This window comes from Vidua chalybeata, chromosome 4 (assembly GCF_026979565.1).
Source record: "Vidua chalybeata isolate OUT-0048 chromosome 4, bVidCha1 merged haplotype, whole genome shotgun sequence".
NCBI lineage: Eukaryota > Metazoa > Chordata > Aves > Passeriformes > Viduidae > Vidua > Vidua chalybeata.
Window position 1 is genome coordinate 47,606,967 of NC_071533.1, and position 22,789 is coordinate 47,629,755.

The 22,789-nt window shown below is 37.8% G+C and overlaps 1 protein-coding gene across 5 annotated transcripts in view; it reads left to right on the top strand.

Moving 5' to 3' along the window:
* Window positions 1–20,295, top strand: part of LOC128787144 (gamma-aminobutyric acid receptor subunit alpha-4-like) — a 41,981-nt gene extending 21,686 nt beyond the window's left edge. The window contains exons 9-10 of one of the 5 annotated variants that reach the window (XR_008430583.1): window positions 14,141–14,751; window positions 17,807–20,295. Coding sequence is in view for 4 of the 5 variants with exons in the window: in XM_053941072.1 (XP_053797047.1) it covers window positions 14,141–14,674 (534 nt within the window). In the remaining variant the exon portion in view is untranslated. Of the gene's footprint in view, window positions 1–7,182; window positions 7,232–14,140 lie in introns of those variants that run through there. The other 4 variants (XM_053941073.1, XM_053941072.1, XM_053941074.1 and 1 more) reach the window with 4 other exon arrangements.
* Window positions 20,296–22,789: the final 2,494 nt, after the last annotated feature.

The window sequence follows — 22,789 nt, forward strand, 5'->3', positions numbered from 1 at the left end:
TCCTTGAAGGATTCTATGAGGAAGCAAGTTGGGCTATGAACCTGGATTAGCTATAGAATATGAAGATTTTTCTATCTGATTATATTAGAAATTAAGCATATTAATAGTAAACTTTGATAAAGTAAAGATAAATTGCACATTATTAGAAGTCTTTTTTTGACAGGTGTATTTTTGACCAATTTCTTACCATAGAATTAAACTGTGTTTTCTGTATTGAATCAGTTCATATATTACTCATGCTAATTAGAATTTTTAATGGTGGGTTATTTTTCTCTTTTCAGTCAAAACAACTTTTATAGTTGTCTTGGATCAAAGGAAACTCCTATCATTTATCATTATGACAAATGATTTGGATATATTACTTCGTGTTATATATTTCTTCACTAGAACCAATAAATCTTTACTGTAGAAAATGTGGGCTATCTGTTTTTCCAAGTTATTCTCTTATGTAATTATATTTACTTTTTTGGAGTCACATGATGGGTGTTTCTGATTAATACATTGATTAAAGTAAGCATTAAATGCAGTCCAGAGGCTACCTAAGTAGTCTGAACTCTGTTAATTCCAATAAAAAAATCCCAGCATCAAGCTAATTTACTGGGCTGAGGTAGCAGGAGCAATCCTGCAATAGCTGCAGATGCAGTTTGTGTTCCTTTATCACTTGATTTGACTTTAGCCATAGTAATCTTCAATATTTTTTTATACTCCTTCCCCTGCCTACCCTATTTCAACTCTTCTTGTCTTTGACTTCTTGATACAGACTTAATGTATTTAAATAAGGAGGAGTGCAGGTCTGCAGAAGACATCCCCGGAGTAGGACCCAAGCTTTTTTGAGGTCTGCTTTGAGTTCACAAGGGACTGGGACAGACTCTGTCAGGCACAGCAGGATAGCTCTGAAATATGTCTAACCCAAGAGAGGTAACTTGGTTACCTGTGATTTCTTTGTTTTGGGGGCAAGTTAAAATGCTTTCTGTTTAGAAGGAAAGAACCTGTCCCTAAATGTTCTGAACTGCTTTCGTTGGTATAAGCAGAAATGTTGTTGCAAGTCAATGTGTGATGGAAATGAATGATTTATAGTTTGTTATTGGACTCCTGAGTCTATTTTTATGCTTCTGTACTATTTCCTTTTCACTGTATTCCTATGAAGTTTATTTTTAAAGACCTACCCTGTTTTTGAGATGAAGAATGCTACTGAAAAGTAGTCTTCAAAAAATAGACTCCTAAACACTGGTAACATGAGCTTCAACCTCAGCTGTTTGTTAAAAGAGTGTGAAACTCAGGAAAAATCGGGTCAGACTCAAAAAAACCTTTTTGAATGGAATTATTTCTTCAAACTCAGTCACAAGTAGGTTGTAACTCAATTTTTTTTCCTTTTTTTCTGAAGACAATTAAATATCATCTTGTCCTTAGCAAGTCCTGTAGCATCTAAAGGGGGAACTTGGGGGTCAAGCTCTTCACTGCCATGTAGGCACACACTCCTGTCCTTGCTTGGGTGCTGTGTGACTGAAATCCACCTCGCAAGTTTACGAGAAATGTTGTCATGCGGACAAGCTGCATACTGCTTCTGTGTGATTCAGATGTATTTGCTCTGGTATGAAATACTTATCCTTTAGTCATTTATGGGCACAGCTCAAGTTACTTGATGGGGTGGGAGAAAAGTAGAAATCCTTTGGCAGCCCTTGGTGAACAGACATCTAGAGCAATTAATCTGGCTGATGGCCAGCTCTTTTCCCCAAACTCCTGACTTACAGAACAAAGATTGGGCCTGATAAATTGTTCTGATGGGCTGCATACAATCTTGAGGCTATAGGTAGGATACTTCTTTTTTCAGTGTGCCATTTTGTTGTTGTTCTTAATCCCTGAAGCTTGAGATGTCAGCAGATACACTCTTGTGTCTAAGGTCTAGACTTTAAGTGAAACTGAAAATTTTAGCATCTGGACCAAAACTTCTGTTTGAATATACAGACATAATGGAGAGGTACAAAAAACATACCAGACCTAGAGTAGTACCACTTACTTACTTTGCTCCTTCTTTGGAGTAGTAGAATGACAGCTTCCTTTGCCCCAGCAATAGTGAAGTGGAGCTAAACCCTCCTGCCTCATACATGAATGGAAGTATCTGAAGAGCAGCTTGGTCTTGATGGCAACACTTGGGCCACAGGTCTGGTTACTGGACTCCTTATGTGGATGCACAGCCTATCTCCTTTGTGTGACTTAAACAGTCCTGCAGTTAGGACACCATTTCAGGTTTTAAATACAATCATTCTTTTTTTCTGCTTCACGGCTTCTCCAGTGCCTAGGATGTTACGGTTTGGGCTTTTTAGGGCAGTGGCATTTAAAACTCGGATCCTAATGAAGGAAGTCAGGCTCGAGAAATGCATAGAGTTCATCTAAATATAAGGATAGGACCACACAAATGGAGGCTGCTGTGCCATTGAACAATTTCTTTACATGTCAACAATTTTCTGCTGCTCTAATTTCATTAGTCAACATTTTTGGTGTTGATGATTTACACTCAAGATATGCTAGCATCAGGTTTAAAGAGGATGAGAGTGGGTGCAGGTCATAAACAACTGGCACATTTTGTACTAAATGCTATTTGAGAGATTAATCACCTGGGAGAAGGTTGCAGTAACTTAGTGGGAAGTTTCAATTTTTGGATACCTGAAGATAGATCCAAAATGGTTCATGAAATATTTTGTTAGTTGTGATGCTCCGGTACAATGTTTTGTGGGTCTTTTTACGCTTCATTGATTTTATTTGCCTTTTGTTGTTTTGCTGCTTTGTTTTTTGGTGCAGTTTTTGGGTGTTTTTTTTAAATTTTTTTTTTTGAGGGGGGTGTTGTGTGCTCATTTGGGGCTTTTTTGCTGTCGGGTTTGGTTTTATGGTTTTTTGGGGTTGGTTTGTTTGGTTTGTTTGGGTTTTTGTTTTTGTTTTTGGTTTTTTTTTTTTTTTTTTTGTTTGTTTTGGATTTTTTTCTGTTTGTTTGTTTTTATTTTTTTACTTGGTTCACTAGGCTTAGACAGTTCCGCTGATCAACTGGCACTTTTCACAATGTATAAAGCTAAATATGGGCTCAAACAATATGACTTGGGCATAAATGAGAGACACAAAATTTTTAAAATTTGTTTAATATTTCACATCGTATTTCTTCTTAAAATCACAAATTAAAGTGCTATATTCAAAACTTTTGTCTTTCTTCAACAACCTGATATTACTCTACCTTTAATGTGGTTGGGTTGTGAATGAATTTAAACAGTAAGTAGAAACATTACTGCAAAATGATCAGAGTAATTAATGGAAGTAGGCAATGTAGTATGGGATTTGTTCCTAGATTCTGACCCAACTGTGATGTAAACTCCACTGAATTCCAGAATTCAGTTATAGTAAAGATAGACAGTGGTGGTGTGCTTGATCAAAACTGTTGGGATTTAAAGGTAGACAATGGAGTTTTTCTTAATGTAGTGGAAATGGTTTTTTGGGGGTGAGGTTGGGTTTGTTGTGAGTGTTTTTTTTTTTTTTTTTTCCAATATGTACAAAAAGAAGCAGGAGTTTAGTTGCAGCCCCTGGTGGATGACAAAAAAATCCTTCTGGAGTGCTATGTTCTCTAAGCCTTATTAGAAAATGTTATAATTGATCATTCTTCAATTTGTTTTCAGTATTAGAATGAACTGTCACAAAGAAGACAAGGAAATATGAGGAATATACTTGGCTGTTACTCATCTGATGCTAAAATACCTGACAGTGTTTACTCTAAGTAGTGGAAGACTATATTTAAATAGTATTAGGATAAGGCTTCTTTTTGGAAACTAAAGCAAAATGCAGTTATTTTTAAAAACAGTACATCCCAACATCCCAACATTTAAATAGTTGTTTTAAATTCCAAAAATATGTGTGAATGTCTTTCTCTGACATTGTGGTGATTTACTAGAAAAACAAAAAGACTGCCATGCACCAAAAAAATATTCCTTATGTTTTTTTTCATTAGAATATACAGTGCATGTTTCTATTTAATAATAAGTTAATTTCCTGCCAATACCAGTTGTGGGCATTCAGATATGTCTTCTACTGATTTCATGTCAATTTCCTCCCTTTTAAAAATCTTTTTTTTGTAGAGGGAAATGTTACATAGTCAAAAAATATGTGGTAGCATTTCAGAAACATCAAGTCAAGGGCAATCCTTTATGGTGACAGGGGAAAAATTTTCAGATTGTCCAGCATCAACCCTTATACTGAAAATTGTTGGGAAGTTTATAATTTCCCCTGTGATGGTTAGTATGAAATGACGTCTCTGAACACAAGAATCTTCATATTTTCTGCTTAAACCTTTTAATGTATTTATATTTAAATATTAGTTTTGTTTTTCCTCCATAAAGTTTTCAATACTGGTGCATCCAGTGACACCAAATACATTTGAATTTCCCAGCTGTGTGTGAGATTTCTGGCTGACTTCATTTTTACACTGGGAAAATTGGAATCAGAAGAAATAAGCATTGAGAGGCTTGGGAAAATCTACAAGGCAATGAGTGTTCGAAGCACTTTCAGCAAACTATTAAAGCAAATTTAACTACAGCTTTAAGGTCAATGAAATTTGAAAGATACAGAAGATAACTAAGGTCCTTGCTTCCTCTTCAGCTATTCTTCTTCCTTTCAGAGATGTCACACAAATCACCTCCACAGTTCATTAGGACATGACTTAGGCTAACAGGTTTGTTCCTCACCACAGTTATGTTTTCAGTTCTTTCATTTTGTCATAAATAAAATCTTTATTTTGTGTACACCAGTGCTTAAGAATTGTATACATGCTTACTTACATTTAAATACATATACATACATATATATATATATATATATACACATACATATATATACACTTTTGCATGTGTAAGGCTTTTAGGCAGCACACAGGTGGATGGGTTTATTTGGCATATTTTTGGCATCCATTTATTTTAAAAAAGTTTTTGTAATTTATGTTTTGTGCACTTTTATGCCTGTCTAGTGGTAGAATATAGAATGAAGTGCTCTTCTTGCCTCTTTTCCCCTCCCATCACATGATTCAGATTGCAAAGTGAGCACAGTGGATAGTCCACTGGCTAACTTATCTCCCCTTTGTTTTTTCTTTCCAAATAATTTGCACTCTTCTCTGCAGTGGTAGAGCTAGGGACTAGAATTCATTGTATTTTGTGGCAGGTGGAGCTTTTTCTGGGCTGTATTCCAGGGCACTATAAGGCAGCCCAAATTCTCTAGTATTATTCCAGTAAAATTCTGATTGACTGGCTCTGCAACATAGTAGTAAACCAGGGTAGATTTCTCCTCCAAGTTTTGCTTTTGCTCGCAGCAGGTCAATATGGTGACTCAGTGGGATTTGGGACAAGCAGCATTATTTACACTGATGACAACATGCTGTTTCCCTGATAAATGTCAAATAGTGTGAATTTGGCAGGCTATACAATGTCCTCCCAGAAGAACAGACTGTTTCCTTAGGAAGGATTGGTTAGGATAATGGTATGGTAGATTTTAATAGTAAAATATTACTAAATTGCCCTACAAACAATTTTGTTTCTGCAGCTAAACAGTAAGTGATGTCAGACTTTGGTTGTTCTAAGCCTTCCAATTTTTGAATGAATTTTTGCTTGGGTTAATTGAGTTCTCCCAGTTTGGGAAGCCCATGCTCTCATATAATACATTACTGACTCTCCTATATATTTATCTGTATCTCATTGAAATTGTAGTAGTGCCATCATGAAAGATGCTAATTGTATCCTTGGAAAATTACCAGAAAAGCATAAAGGTGTTTATTGGTCGTTCAGTTTTGATTTCATTCTATTAACATCTCATTGTTACATGCCTGATTATTCTAATAAACAATTAAAATTCTTTGCAATTTTAAATCTGCTTTGATTGTGGTGCCCTTTTCAGGAATTTTTTTTTTGACTGGTTGGTTTTGTGTTTGGGTTTTGTTTTTTACTTAGGGAGATGAGGTGTGCAAAATTGTGATTAGACACCTGAAAGGCTTAATTACTAAATTTCCCTGGGTAGGCATGTACAGAACTGACTTGCTGCTCCTTAAGTGTTTGCCATGCATCTTAGGTGGGTACCTACCCTGTTTCAACTCGGTGGCCAGCATGCCTATTACATCCAAACCTCCCACAAATCCCACGTGGGAGTCTGAGCAGACTTGAGTCCTGCCTTTTCAATATGGAGAATTAGATTACTAGCCAGACTGCTAGGTAGTCCTTGGCATGTGAAGTTCTATTGAAGCTGCTCTAATTATGTTAAATAATTTATATGAGGCCATGAAGAAGGAGAGGAATTGATTCTGGGTCCAGCTTGTCTGTGCATGCACTGCAATGGGAGGGCAAGATTGAAGTGTGCAGAAAGCAACATCTCTAGCAAGGAAGAATGATCACTTGTCCTAGAATATCCAGTGGCCTGGTGGGGAAACGCTTGAGATGTGAAAAGCCTGGGTTGATATCCCTGTGACAGTCAGGGCAGATTTGAGAAGTGGTCTCCTATCACCAAACCCATGCTCCCTTCCTGGTTGCTGGGTTACAGTAGAGGAGGACAGAGTCTTTTCATGGGTGTCTTCTTGCAGTGTGACTTAGCTGTCTTGCCTCAGGAAAGAGCTCAGAGCTGGAAGTGCTGGATACAGTTGGGTGGCTCCTCCTGCAAAGGAATGTAATTTAGGCTGTGATCCTACCTAGGGCATTTCTCTCCAGCTTTGACAGCTGCTTGCTGGATGCCGAAGTGTTAGCTCTCTCTCTCACTAGAACTGGTACCAGATGGTGGTGGTGTGACTTGTAAAGTCTGCTGTGCATTTATCTCTAGGAAAAGAGAATTTACTTCTTTAAGTATTGTACTACCTCAGTCCCAGAAAGAGATACCATTTTAGTGATAAACTGTGGCAAAGATCTGTTGTGAACTATAAAATGTATTGACCTGCAGCAGTAAGCTCTCCACTTGAGTAAACAAACAGTGCAAAAGCAGCCCTGGGATCTTGCACAGTGATGCTGTAAAGCTCTGTCACAGGGTGAGTCTGACACAGGTCTTCAGAAGTGTCTGTATATCCAACTCCACAACTGCTAAGCTATTTTCCAAGGAGTCCTGAGGAAGATTAGAAGAATGCATCTGAATTATATTGCCAATACATGGCTCTAGTTTTAATGTGCACCTGTTTTTCAGGAGTTGGTGATGGCTGTGCTTCCTGGTGATCAGAGAGCCTAAGAAGGGGATTTTCCATGCTGAGTACTACTTTGTTAGCTCAGGCAGTAAGAGCTGCTTATTTTGGATTCACATCTCAAAAGGATGTGCCCATTATAAAAACTGTGAAGAAATTTAAAATTACAGTGAGTGATTTAAAGTTGCTATGTAGAGCACTAACAGGCTACAGAAAGATGCTCTTGAGTAGCAATGAAACAGCTGACTGTACAATGTTGTACCAACACAGTTTCTCACAGCTTGCAGTGTTCTCACTGCTTTTGTTTTTAAATACAGTCCTAAGGACTAACTTCCCTGGTGTCCTGGTAATCACTTTCATCGTTGCTGCATTCTCCCCAGGACATGGCTTGTGACTTTTAAATTATGTTCTTGTTTGTTTTACGGATTCTTGGTTGGCCTTATCATGGGAAATATGCAGTGTGGTTGTTACCAGCTCTCTTTGTTCTGTAACAAGATGACTAAGTTTGTCACTTCAGTACTGCATATTGCTGTGCTGATGATCCCCTTCCCTTGAACCTCAGCTCAGCTGCTGCACACCACTTCATGCTAAATTTGCAATCCTGACTTCATTGTAGTGCAAAATTGCCTTGCTTGTCAAAAACTGGTAATACATAAAAAACAATCCAGTACTTTATTTTTTTGGCTTAAGTTGAGGCTTATATAGACTTAGAAAGAGTTTCACAATTTCCACATTATTTGAGCAGCTGTTTATGGTGTACAAACCATGTTAAAGAATTTAGATCGACTCGTATTTATGCATCATTTTAGTGCTGTAGTAAACAGCAGTATCCATCAGAGTTGAGCTTAAATGGAAAAGCAAATGATGTGTGAGTTGATTTTTGGCAATAGATTTGTTGTAGGGTTTTTTTGTTTGTTCTATACATTCTGTCATAGAAGCTGACCATCAAACTTACTCCACAAATCTGCCACAGTATTTAACAATAAATTGTATTGATTTATCCTGAACTATGTTGAAAGCATCTTTCATTGTATTATTCATGGTTAATTGCATGTGAATCCACTGGTAAAGGGAAGGATACAGCATTAATTACCACATTTTACACACACTTGTAAGGAGGTTGGTACTGAGATGAGAGATGTCCTATCTTCATGACAGATGAAATTGACTTTCTGTTCTAGTACTAGCAAAAGGGCATCTTGCATCAGGACATTATACATAGGAAGAATTTGTATTCAATGATAATTTCCCTAATTTAGTTCTTTTAAAGATAAAACACATGAGAAATAGCAATACAACTGAAGCAAAATCTCTATGCCTTTTAAAGCAGTAAATACTTCCAAAATCTTCTTGCATATTGTGTGCTATGTGACAAAATTTGTCTGACTGAATTTGAATGTCCTGTCCTAACCTACAGCCTCTTTCCTCCTCACTGAAGTATGCTTATGCATTGGATGGGAGCTTTCTAAACCTGTTTTACTGAGCATATTTTTTGTTTTGCTTTCTTTTTAAAGTTGTATTTACTAAGGAAATATTCATTTAGATAGAAAGGAGGAGTGATTATCAATCTCTTCTGAAAAAGACTAGTCCACATTTCCCCATATTTGGTCAATTTCTTGGCTTTACTACACTCACCTATCTACCTCTGGCATGATCAAAGTTTTGGTGATAAATGTTTGAACTCCCATCAAGGCTGGAATTTAGTTTTCACTGTTACTGATCATGGCTGTTAAAAATAAAATAGGCATTAGTGTATCCCAGCCAACCACAGAGCTGTAGCCAATGAATATGTCTTACAATTAAGACAATATATGGATTCTCAAAGCTCTTAAGAAATTTGTTTATGCACAGACAGGAACTGTACTCTCAAATCACCCAAAATTTTGAAATTCATCCATACTGTTTCTGCCAGTAAAGGTTCAGAGGCTGAATTCTTCTGATAGGATCTATAGCAAGAAGGTTTCCTCTTGAAGGAGGATACATCAGAGCAAAGTACTTACAACTTCTGATGTGGTGGTGGTTATGATCAGAGTTTCTGGTGTGTGTGGAATTGGTTGGACCAATTGGTTGGACCTATCAGATGGATAGACTGTTTCAAAGAAAAGGTGAGGTGTCATTTACCTAAGCAGAATTTGTTGTTTTATAAACAGGCAATCTTTATCAGATCTATTAAGCCTGGCGTTGCACAGTGTAATAGACTGGATGTTATGGTAGTTTCCAGGCTCCCATTTTGCATTCCTGAGCTACACAATTTTAAATGTCTCCCAAAAGTCTTACTGAAATGCCTCCAGAAAATCAGAACCTTTCTTAATCTAGAGTGAGAATGTAAAAATGTGCACTCGGTGTTTCCTGTGGAGCCCCGTCTGGCCTAGTACGGCAGTCCTGTTGGCTCAGGACAATTGAGTGCTTTCCTGACTTGCCCTCATAAAAGATTCCTTACTTGGATAATCCCTTCCTATCTTGGCTTGCATTTTCATTTGGCTCCTATTTGAGTTTCATGTTACATTTCTTGGTTTTGTGCCTGTAATGGGTTGACCCTGGCTGAACACCAGGTGCCCACCAAAGATGCTCTATTCCTCCTCTCCTAAACTGCACAAGGTAGAGAAAATATAACAAGAGGCTTGTAGGTCAAGATAAGGACAGGGAGAGATCACTCACCAATTACCATCGCAGGCAAAATGGACTTGACTTGGGGAAAATTCGTTTAATTTATTACTAGTCAAAGCGGAGTAGGGTAATGGGAAAAAAAACCTAAATCTTAAAACATCTTCCCTGCAGCCTTCTTCCTATGCTTAATTTTACTCCTGAATTAATCTCCTGCCATACAATGGTTCAGGGGGATGGGAAATGGTAGTTACAGTCAGTTCATAACAAGTTATCTCTGCCACTCCTTCTTCCTCAGGGGGGAAGAATCTTCACACTCTTGTCTCGCTCCAGTGTGAGGTCCCTCCTGGGGCAGACAGTCCTCCATGAACTTTCCCAATGTGAGTCCTTCCCAGGCTCTGCAGTCATGAACTGCTGCAGTGTGAGTCCCTTCCATGGAGTGCAGTCCTCCAAAACCAGGCTGTTCCACACTCTGGCGTGGGGACCTCCATGGGCTGCAGGTGTATGTTTGTCACACACAGGGGAAGTTTCTGGCAGCTTTTCACAGAAGCCACCCCTCCCCCTGTGTCACAGAAACCTTGCCATGCAAATGTAGTCAGTGCTTCCAAACTAAAAGGCGGTAGTTTTGTGGTTCTTGCTGTTGTTTAATAAAAGATAAAGTGAAGTAATTTTGGGAGGTAGCAAGCACTTTGCATAGGTTTATAATTTTGTTGGTCAGATTGTCATTATCATTTTACTAGAGGTATATACCATAACTGAAGTGACTGTGGAATGTTTTCCTAACACAAACTGAGCATTGTATTTTACTATGTTTTACAACAGAATTTGAGTCATTAAGGCTTGCTACAGAATCAGGCTTATTTGATAATTTTATTAGTGACCTTGTCACTAATCTTCAGATGATGTAGAGTTGTGAGATAGCTTCTGTCTGAAGGGAGAAAGATTCTGATAGCTTTCTAGAGGAGAAGTAAACTAATGTAGAAAGAACTGAGTTATCTTTGCAGTGTTGAATAGAGAAATATATAAGAGCCCTATGTATAAAACCAGTAATAAGAATTTTTGCTAGAAATTTTTTAACTGGACAACTCAACAAGGAGGGATACCAGAGTGCTTTAAATGAGGAGAAAAACAAGTGCAAGGAAAGGATAAATGAGGAGACGTGATGGTCCATGTGCTGGTGAGGCCATCCTGGCAAGGAGCGCGCATTCTCAGCTTTGACAAGGCATGGAGCTGGGTGCTCCATGAAGCATGCTTGTTTCAGTACCTTTCAAGAGCAAGATTCTACTCAAGAACACAAATACAAACTATTACAATGACATTATGCAAGAACAACCAGGTGTCTGTGATACATTGTCTGTGGAGCATGTTAAAAATGCAATTTCTGATTTCCATGCTCTGAGTGACTGGAAGGTGGTTTCCAGAGAATTAACAAAAATGTGCCCACATCTTTGGTGCTTGTTATGCTGTGTTATTTTTTGATCTTACGATGTTATGTATTTGGGCTTTATGTGTACATTTATGTGTACGTTATGAGAAAACTGTGTTTCTCTCTAAACTTAAGGTTTCTGAAGTATTAGAAGTTTTCTTTGTCAGTAACAAGAAAGCAAAAACCCAGTAGGCTTTTTACACAGATACACATTTTGATGATTTGAAATAGTATAGATAATTTTATTCTAGAATAGAGACTGTAATGGAAAATAAGTAGTGAATCCAATAGCAACAGGTCTGATTTGGCCATTTAGATGACAGTTGAACTGGGGAGGAAGATGAGATATTATGCAAATATATTGATGAAAACAAGTTCCTACAAAAGAAATGGAGATGACTGGAATGTGAAGAGCCTGTTACCTGTTTTACCTGTGTCTGTAGATGATGGTGCACAAAAGAGAAATATACTGAGATGGTCATTGAAAACAGGTGACAGTATAAGTGAACAAGAACATAAAATGGTGCCTCTGTAAATTAATTGCGCCTAATTTATTGGTTTGTTCTTTGGACTATTTTTTATGGTAGCATGTGGGGTGACTGAAGACATGGTAATTCTGTTCTCCAGCAGCAGCACTTCTAAGATACTTGTCTAATGTCGGCAGAGAACAGGAAGGAATTGAGACATGTCTTGGTTCCAGTGCAAGATCTACTTCTCAACCCCTGTCCCAGCCCCTGGATTTTTGCTTCCCAGGCACTGCTTGAGAGCTTTATAATGGGTAACACATACTTGAACAAAAGCCAGGTTGTCCAAGAATCTGCATGTAGGAGATAAAACTCACCTCCTCTCATTGACTAGTGCCAGCTTCTCCATGCCACAGAGATGTTTTGGGCAGTGAACATTGATGACTTCCATCTGCTTAGCTTTGCAAGCCTTCAAGTAACATGCAGCACTCCATCAGGTACTACCAAGTCTCTAGTAAATGTATCCCTGTCCTGATTGTACTTTTTCATTTCAATTTAGCAGTCTCGAAAATGGTTTTATTATTCCTGGGTCATTGACAACCCTAGTATGAAATTATCCAATTTTCGCACCTGTGTATATTTCTGCACATCCCAAAGAGTGACTCAGGCTTCTCTATCAAACAGTAAAACTAGTGTTTCTTTAAGGAAATACCAGCTTCTTCTGGTTTTTCCTTCTTCTAGTCCTGTGCTTCTTTGGATTGCAGATGCAGAATAATAAATAAAAGGGACTGACATGCTTCTATGCAGGAAGGAAACTGAAATTTAAGAGGGATTCTTTGATATATCAACTGTGAGCTGGCAAATACATAAGCCATGAACAGGCATAAAGCTGTGACAGTTTCAGATAAATTCAGGCCAATAATATTGCCAGTAACAGATTTGTACTGCAATTAACAGGATTAGGAACCAGCATTCTGGTCATGATTGGAATAATATCAAGTGATTTGATTTTTTTTTTTTTAATTTGTTTTCAGATTTCCTTTCAGCTTCAATTTCTCTGTTTCCTTGAGCAGAACAGTGAAGCACAACTGATGTGGCAGACAGACACAGTGTCACTCTTGTCATTACTCAAGGTACTGCTAGTACCTTGAATAACACCTAACCTACTCTCTGTTACTGCTCTGTCACTTGGTTGGAGAGAACTGCTGTTGGATGATGGAGGAAAGACATCACTGTCTGCTTTCTCTCCCTTTGATTTCTGCTGCGAGCTTTGGCAGGGTTCTCTGGGAAGGCTGGAGGGAAGGGGAGCCAAAGGCACAGTCGGTATGGTGCAGGGCAATGCTTGGGAATGGTATCATCAGAGAGGCATCAGAGAGGATTTTTTTATATATAACAAGTGGTTGTTTCATCGTGTCTGTATTTAGACCTGTGTATCCTATCTGTCCTCAAGTCTTTGTCTTCTGGAAAGCAGTGTGTATCTTAATTAGAAGATATTCCCATATCATATCTAAAGTATTATATGTTTTACATCATATTTAGGTGCAGCGCTGAAGGTCAGAATTCTTTAGATACCTTTCCAGAAGGAAGTTCAGGAGATGTTAAGTGCAGAGAATAAAGGCAGAGGCCAAGTGTTACTCCCAAAAGTCAGTAGAATGTTAAACTCTGATGGATTTCCTATTCCTGTACTTCCTTATCTGTATTTCAGTTTCTCATGCAGCCTAATAAGTACTATTTGGTTGAAGAATATCTTTCAGAAGGACATCCAGACTTGCCTGAAGACACCAAGTGATGGATAATTCACCACTTCTCTTACTTAATGAACGGACAGGAGTAGTTGATGAAAGACTAATTTATTCTCTGGTTCAGTTGTGCCTGGTGAATTTATTGCCTGTGGTTGATGTGAAAAAGCACTGGCTTTATTTCTAAAAGAGCAGCAATGTGGCAACTTGGTTTGCTGAATACTTGCATTTTAAGAGCCTCTTCTGTAGAAGACTAGAGTTCCTAGTATATAGTAGTTATTTTTCTGGAGATATAAAGAAAAAATAAACCTTCATGGCTGGTAAGTTACATCTAGAATGTTTTTATATCTTCAGATAAATAGGTAGACATTGGAGAATCTTGTTTTGAGCTTGAACCTGGAAAAAGCTATGACTCTAACCTGAGAATCCTTAGCTTCATGGTATTCAGTTTGTATAAGTACTGTACCACATGGAGTGTGATGCATTTAGATGTCTTCACACTGGTATTCCAGCCACAGGTAAAAGGACTTCTTGTTTCTCACTTTATATGCTATTAAATCTATTTTCATCAGTTTTGGTATTTTTGTTCTTCAGGATCAAGCTGTGGTTATATTTGTGAGTATTACTCGGATAGTGCTTGATTATAGTTTCCATTGCTTATTATAGTTTCCATTGCTTTTGTTTGAGTGTTTATTTTAAGAATGACAGGTATTTTTTTGTAACTTTGCAGAGTACAGATGCCAACTCAAATGTGAGGAAAAGAACGAATGCCACAGTACAGTCTGAAGCTGATGGTGGGAGCCGAATTGACACAAGGCACAGTTCTGTCCAGCCTCCCTCTGTAGCTCAGGGGTCTTCTGACATTACACCCCACTCCCTTTCTGCATCAAGTCCCAACCCTTTCACACGAATCAACGCATCGGAGACATTATCTTCTGCAAGAGCTACCCCTCCAGCTCCTCCTTCTACCCCAATTTTAACTGGATTTGTATCCCAGCATGCCACAGCTGGATCCCCTTCCATTCAGCACTTGCTTGGGTCTAGACTGGAGCAGATTCAGACCACCACACCTAATACATTAGGAGCATCTGCAAAGCCATCTGCTGTCATACCACCTCCTCCCCCCGCCTCCCACTCTGGCACGAGTAAGATAGACAAATATGCACGCATTTTATTTCCTGTTACCTTCGGAGCATTTAACATGGTCTACTGGGTGGTGTATCTATCCAAGGATACCATGGAAAAATCAGAAAGTCTAATGTAGTTTTGCTGCTATGTAGTAGTTCCTAAATTATACTCACATTTGATGCAGAGTTTCTTCTTTTGAAACTATTTAAAAAGGTCAGTAATTCTTATTTATAAAAGCTGTGTGGTACTTTCCCATTCTAAAGGCTGGAGTTATTGGGGATAATTAGTTAACTCTTAACAGAGTAATGGGTAACAGTAATGGGTCTTCCTCCCTTCAGCCAGCAATGAACCAACTACTCTGGCTGCACAGAACTTGCATTTGGGAGGAACATGCACCTGAAAAAAATCAGAGGCAGAGGCGCACAGCTGTGCAGTGGAACACATCTGTCTGCTAGGAATGTGCATGTTGGCTATTACAAATGCCTGAGGCACCTAGCACTGCTGTCTGGACACAGCATTGCATTCTCTGAGTGTGAGGTCTATGTCCTGTATATTTTGACAGTGCTTGCTAGAAAAAGACTTTCCCTGCCCGATTAAAATTGACAGAATAGGGGGAAGAAAATCAAGAGCGGCAAAAGGGAAGAGAGTCCAGCCTGGGAGAGTGCAACTCCAGGAAAGTTATGCAAAGGAGTTGTAGAGCTCCATATATTTTTACTAAGCATTATTTTGCATTGTAACCTGGGAAATTCTCACACCAAACTAAGAATGAGTGAACCTTGTAAAATCTGAAATCTGATGTAATTCTTGAAATTGGATTTTCTTGTTTGGTAAGGTGATCTTAAGAGGGCAATTCTTCTTCAACCTTGCTGACCAGCTTGAGTGGATTTATTCCTAAATTACATCAATTGTAGTACATGAGGACCAGACCACAATGTTCAACTTTTTATTTGAATTCTTTGCTTTTTCTTTGGATGCTCTAGGGTTTGGGTTTTTGTTTGGTTTTGTTTTTTTCCCACATACTTTTCAGTTACACTCCTGATTTCCTTTAAATACGTATTCCATTCCCCTCCCCAAACACCTCCTTATTAATGTTTGTGTCAAGTTAAATTTTCAACACAGTTTTAAAAGTGACTTGAAAATTAAGCAAAGAAAGCCCCATTTCCTGTGCATAGATAAGTGTGGCATGTCACTGAATGAATAAAAGACACCCTTTTTGAGAAGGACTGCTGTGATATAAATAAGAAAGTAAACTTTCTAGGTGGATCCCAGGCTAAAAATGTTAATTTTTGATCCATTTGTTTACTTTAAACTGTGGCATAAATAGGTGCTTTTCTTTCTAAATTGCAGTATGCAAGCAGGCAACACTATAAAGAATGGAATAGTTAAACCTGATAGAAATCCTGATCGTAAATGTTATTTTCACTAGAAGAGGTAGAAAACAAATTGCCAATAAATAAAAGAAATATTTGTACAGAACTGTCTGGCTTGGCAAATGGTTAGTGTTTCTGTGCAGGTGACAAGCGAGAATCAAAGGCCAAATTCTCAGCTATGATCTGGCTGTGCCTTTAAAGAGTCTGGACTAATCCTTAGCTTCAGTTTACTGAATAGCAGATTGGTAGCCTATTGTCAAAGTCTTATGCTGCAGGGCAGATCAGGTGAGTGTTGAGTGGTTCTGTGTCCAGATAATGGTCAAGGGATTTATGGAGACCACAAGCTGCTGGCAAAAAAAGGCCTGCATAAGACTACCCTAGACTATGCTGGGACAAGAGTCAGGGTAAAAAGACCCCATAATGGTAAAACTGTCTCTCCAAGCCTTTTAGCCAGCTCATGGCTGAGAATCTGACCTTTAACTTGTGGGATTTGGTAGATACTGGCAAGAGATACTACTGTGTGTAGTATGGATCCCAGACAGTTCTTTCATATGTAATAATGAACTGTAGATGATAGAATGCAGTGGGAATGTCTTATGTAACTTTATTATAATGGAGTGATATAATCAGTTCCTTAAGTCTTTCTTTTACTTATGGGATGCTCTCAAAAGGCCAGGTATGGCTCTTTCCTTTTTCATCTTTTACATCTGGAAGATGGCTGAGACTACAGCACTTGTTAGAAAAACATTATGTAGCATATTGCAGAACTGGAAATGGAGCACCCATGCAAGATGCCTAACTGCAGTAGTTTGTATCTTTGGATGTACTGCTAGTTGCTGTAGCTGTTTCCTCTCTAATTAGGCCACATTGTTACAAATTGTTAGAATAGAAGATGGTTTGCAAGGGATTATTTATTTGGTTAAATCAGAATAAACAAAGCTAAACCTCTGGCAATTATTGATTATAATTGTGCCAATGATAAAATACTTCTAGCATGAAGAATGGTGACCTGCTGTTTGGAGAACCTAGTATTTGCACCAGAAGTTAATGAAATTACTCTTTGCTTTCCTCTGTGATGAAAACCTAAGATGTTTTCTCAGAGGCAGAACTTTAAACAATTCATTAGAAACAGTTGTCTGTTCTTTCCACCCATCCCTGTATACTGATTTTATAATCAGCTTTTTCAAGTGCATTGTTCAGTGGGATCAACACTAGTTCAGGCTATGATTGATAAAATGTGCTGCTTGAATTCACTTGTAGTTTCTGTTTAAAGGCTTATAAGGAGGGAAAAGGGCTGCAAAAACAATAAATCACAGATATTTATTTCTGTGCTTCTATTTTGGGAGAAAGTTTTAATGATACCACAGAAAAAGTTACGTATTTTAAATATCTAGTGTATTTCTGAAGTATCTTCCAACACTTCCATGCCTAAATTCAAAATGAAGTAGATTTAAAAAATCATTATGAGTCTAGGACTAATTTATTGAGCTGTACTACATTTTTATGTTGCAGCAAATGAAGAAATTGCCATAATTACCTTTCCCAAGTACATGTGGACAATGTAAATAGGAAATTATTGTTAACAGTTGTTCCTCATTATTTTTAATCTCCCTGGGTGATCAGAAACAGTAAAACAAAAAAGAGCCTGCAATATACTCAGTGATACCGTAACTTGAAAGCACAAAAGGAGGAATATACTAAATATAGCAGCCCAAATGTTCAAAACTGCTAACTGAAATCCTAAGGGAGAGCATTGCAGGCATCATTTTAGTGACCAAACAGCTTATTAGAGATGAGTTTCAGTGAGATGAACTCTACAGGAGTTATATTTTTAGGTTTTTGTTCTTTTTTTCTATTGGCTTTGTTGAACAATCTTTTTTTTTTTTTTTTTTTGACAGTATCATAGTGGTTTAAAACTAAACAAACACTTCAGGTAAATTCACATCTATCAACAGGAAAGGAAACTAGAGGGAAAGACAAAAATCTTTACAAGGAAACAGAGATAGTTCTCCACTGATATTTCCTCAGAGACATTGTTACCAGCAGAAAAACTCCCACAGATTGCAGTGATGCAGCCCTGACCACTAATGCAGTCACTTGAGAAAAACAGTTAAAAACTTGGTTCAGGAAGATTACCTTCACAGGAACTGAAGTGTAGTTTGTAGTCAATTGTGAGCCCACAATTAACAGGTTTCACTGCAACTGTGAAAATAATGAAGATGAGAAAGTTGGCAAACTTAGACCCCAGCCCTTCAAGGTGACCTGAACTCTTGGAGCTCACCAGCAGTACTGGAATCTGATTTTCCTCCTATTAAAATGGATTTGTCTCCATCAAATGGGTGTTGGTAGTGCATTTCTTCTCCCATGTGTCTTTGAAGGGGAAAAAGGACTTTAAACTGTTTAGCTATCCACTCTACATTACCCTTTGATCGGGCAAGTAAACTGGACGATAATTGAATGAAAGAGGTAAATAGTTTAATAAGGAATGTGATTACAGCTCTTCTGTTAACAGGAGATGAGAGTTATTGACCACAGGTGTTCAAGTGTAGCCTTTGGCATCTCGTCATCTTCATTATTCAGAATGGACCTTACCAAAAAATGGGGAAACCAAGTAAATGTATTTAATAGGATTAACCAGTATTTGTACAAAGAATTGAATGAACTCAGCTTTTTGATATGCCCAGAATTCCATCTTCTTCCACTTACTGTGCACCTCATGTATGTCTTTTGGCCTCAGTGTCCCTCATTGTCTGTATGCCGTGTGAGAACGTCGGGGTATGCAGTATCTATTTAACCAATTTATCCAAAGCCTAACTTCCCATGTTCCTTGTGCTGTTAGAAGTGTAGGCAAGGCCAGAATGGGAGGAATGACACACAGGATTTGTAAGAGACACACATTGGCCATCTGGGACATTTCCCATAGATATTACAGATTCCTTAGGAGATTCTTTTTCAGTGTGCTATAGCACACTATACATATACACCCCAAAAGCTTCCAAGAGGTCTGTTTGGATAGCAGAGTAGATCATGGACTTGGCACACTTCCTATAACTTTTGCTTGACTTAAAAGATTGAGGAGGAAAGAAATTTTAGTGACTTGTACCTTGTCTTCCTGAGACTTGCCAATAGGGCTTGACCTCACTAAAATAGAAAGGGTTTGTGTGGCTAGCACTGGTTATGAATTGCAATACAGACAGCTGGCAAAAACTCACCCTTGGTTTTAAATTAATCCTAAGATTGAATAATAGATTAGGAAAAAAGCAGCTGTAGTGTTGAGAAGCCTAACTTTACTATAACATCTGCTGATGATATCGATCAAGCCAAGGATGATCAAAGTTGTACAAGTCTTACAGAACTTCAGGGCCATACAGCAGTAGGTTTGCAGCAGGTCAGTGCTAAGTGGGGAGAAAAGGAGGCACTTCCCTTCATACTCTGACAGGAGTAAAGCAATAAAGCATAAACAGTACAGCTCCTCTATTTACATGTGGCAGAGCAAAACTGCATAAACAAAATTTCATACTCAAAGAAAATCTGAGGGGCAAATAGCATTATGGAGATCAGTGTTAACTACCAGACACCAACCCCAAAAAAACAGGGGGAAAAAAATCCAGGAAAAGAAATTAAATTAAGTTAAATGACAGTAGCATATTTTTAAATTATTTAGATTTTTTTTTTCCCAAGACCTTGTATTTCTTTCACTGTGGACTTCCAAGGTGAGTTTACAGTTTTTTAAGAATTTCTACTGGTATCCACTGACACCAATATGTGTTTTTCATTTACTTCAGTGCACTTTAAATGAGAAGTTTACTGGAAGGAAAAATGTGCCATTTTGAAAGAGTCTGATATGCATTAATTTGTACAATCTTCATTTGTAGGCCTCCCCTTGGAGTCAAGATATAGCTATTTTGTAGAATGTGAGTGTGGGGAGAGTTTCAGTGTGTTCTGAGTAAATCAGATTCTGAAAGTCAATTTTTGCCACATCCCAGGCAAGTGAGAGTAGTGTGAAGTACAGAGCACCCTGTAAAGATTTCTTTTGCTAATGTTATATTCTGTGTTAACTGGAGGGAATGAAAAATGCAATTACTATAAAATTGATAGAATTTGCAAAACATAATTTGTTTTTACATGACTTAGAAATGTGTTAGGAATTTATTTCAGAATTGAATAGCATTGTCTTCTAGTCCATAACTTAATGCATCTAACAGTATCTCTTAGACTTTCTTATGCTTTTTGTATTATTCCACTGGAAGGGATTTCAAAGAAAACCAGTTAATATCCATTGCAGTTCACTATTTTTTGGTCATGATTCTATTTCAATTTTCTTGTGCAAGAGGAACTGAGAGCATGATGGCTTTTTCAAAATAAAAATAACATTGGCAAAATAAAAGCCTTGAAGATTCCCTTTTTTAGAAAACCTTCCAAACTCCCATCAATTTTTAATGTTTTTTTTTTTTAAATTAGTGTAGTTTAAGCATTTAAAAATACTATTGCTGTTGCAGCCTGGGTACATATATACATATATCCCTTCAAATAATATCATTTCCCTGGATTTTAAGGACGCAAACTCAAGGTGCACTTGCTAATAATTCTGTATTGAAACAGTACCTTTCTGGATGGAAACGCCATGTGAGGTAGGTATTTTTTTTATCACTATCTTCTTATACCCGTTTTCAAGAAAAAGATCTGGAGGAAGAGTGTGATATTACTGAATTAATCTTCAAATAACATGAAGATCTAGGTTATTTCCTGCTGGTCATCTTGCTGTTGTGTCAACATTTGCTTAGTGGTTTTGTGAATGCTGTATCCAGGTTGCTGTTAACTGACAGCAGTCTGTGGATGATCTGATGACATAAAGAAGCACTAAAGGAAATCATTGTTTGTGAATATGCTTTCATCCTTGGAAAATACTTAACTGGAGTTTGGTAGAAGAAGCAGATGACAGTATGAAGTGCTCAGCTGTACTTCTGAGCTCAATACTTTGAAAAATGTAATTGAGTACTGCTTTGTCTTGCATCATCATCTTGTGCTGGTGGCTCATCTCCATGGTAAGTAAAACTGCTAGGAGGATGGAAGTCTCAGAAGTAAAGAATGTCTACAAGTATTTCTTCAAAGTTATTTTGAAATGTGAGATAGCTAACCTTATTACTAAGAGTAATGTCACAGTATGCTTTATATTTGCAAGCTTGAAAATCTCCTTTTCTGTTAGGATGTGCCAGGTTGTCAAACGAACTTTTCATAAATAGATGATTCTGTATGTACGTTTTTCATTTTTTTGTTAATTTGTGGCAACATCTCTATCACCAGACGAGTGGTGGAGATTTGAGGTGTTTCAGATAGCCAGAGCTCTTGAGTAATTACTTTAAAATATTTGTTTCAGAGATACATGCCTCTGCAAAGCAATACCAGCAGTGCTTTTGTGGTAAAAAATAATCCACCTGTGAAAAATCCTGGTCTTGAATACTCAACCCATGTTTGAAGGGCTGATGGAGGACTCAGGCATTTTTATTCTGAGAGGCTTCTGAATTGGAGCTGGCTTATGTTCTGCCATCTTCTGGAGCAGAGCACCAGAGGGACTACAAGCAGAATCCATGGGCTTTTTGCAAACTTTTTTTAAGACTCCACCATAAAACTATACTACTGCTGAAGGTAGCACTCTCACCTTCTTTATTGCCTTGCTTTGTGTGTGGGGAAGTATTTCAAGTGCTTGTGGGGAAGCAGGCTGAAATAACTAAAGCCCCAGTTTTGTCTTGTTTCCTTTTGGCTGGTTAGTAGTAGTGGGATCTGTCTGATATGGCTCCCATCTTAGTCCTGGTGCAAAGGAGGATGTGAGGAGCCTGGATTGATGCTTTGAGCTGGGTTAATGCTGGTGTGAAACCAGAGTCTGAGGATTCTCCTCTTATCTCCACTGTCATTAAAGCAGAGGCTCTCTCAGGCTTTTCTCAAACCTCCTGTGCCCCCTGTGGTTATTTTTTCTCCACAAAGGTGATTCTGTGAATTATACCAATGACAAATCATGGACTAAAAAAAAAAAAAAACAAACCCAAAAAAAGAAGCCAGAATTTTGGAAAGACCCAAAATCAATGAAGTTATCTGAAGAGAGGAAAAAGAAGGGAAAACTTAAGTATGGATGAAAAATTTAGTTTCTTGCTATGAAGCAGTTATTTTAAGATATGTCCTAATAGAGGTACTAGAACTGCATCTGGCAGGAAACAGCCTAGAAATAATTATTTCTTCATTATAAATATAATGAGAAAGTATTTAAGGAAAATAATATCCTATTATAAACATTTGTGTTACATTGAAGCTGTTTTCGAAAATGATATTTTTCTTTGTCAGACAGGAAAAATTAGGTGACAGAACGGGAAGGGAAAAAGAATGAGTTTTATTAAGTTTTACTGTTTCTCTTTGTTTTAGAACATTTCTCAACCAATAATGTAAACAGTAATATATTTTTTAAATCTTTCTGTGACTCTATATATTTAATTTTCCGTAATGAGGCACTTTGGAATGTTTAACATTTAACTTGCTTTATGTTTAAGAGACTAAATAGAGAGAATGCTGATTCTGATTTAATTCAGTTATCAGAGTGGCTGTGGGTGAAGAGAACAGCTTTCATTACAGTAACAAACAGTTTTTTTTAAAGTATCACGCTTTCTTACTAAATCTGAAGACTTCATTCTTGTACCTGAATTCATGGGAGCTGTTTAGTGCTGAACATTTCTGATAATCCAGTCAGTGCTACAGTGTGTGGGCTGCACCTGCATTGAGAGTTGCCATGTCTGAAAATATACATCCACAAGTTGGCACTTGCACAGCATGGATCCCACAAAAGGCAAAGGTGTGTGTGTGTAGCCCACTGTGGGTGCATTAGAGCTGTTGTG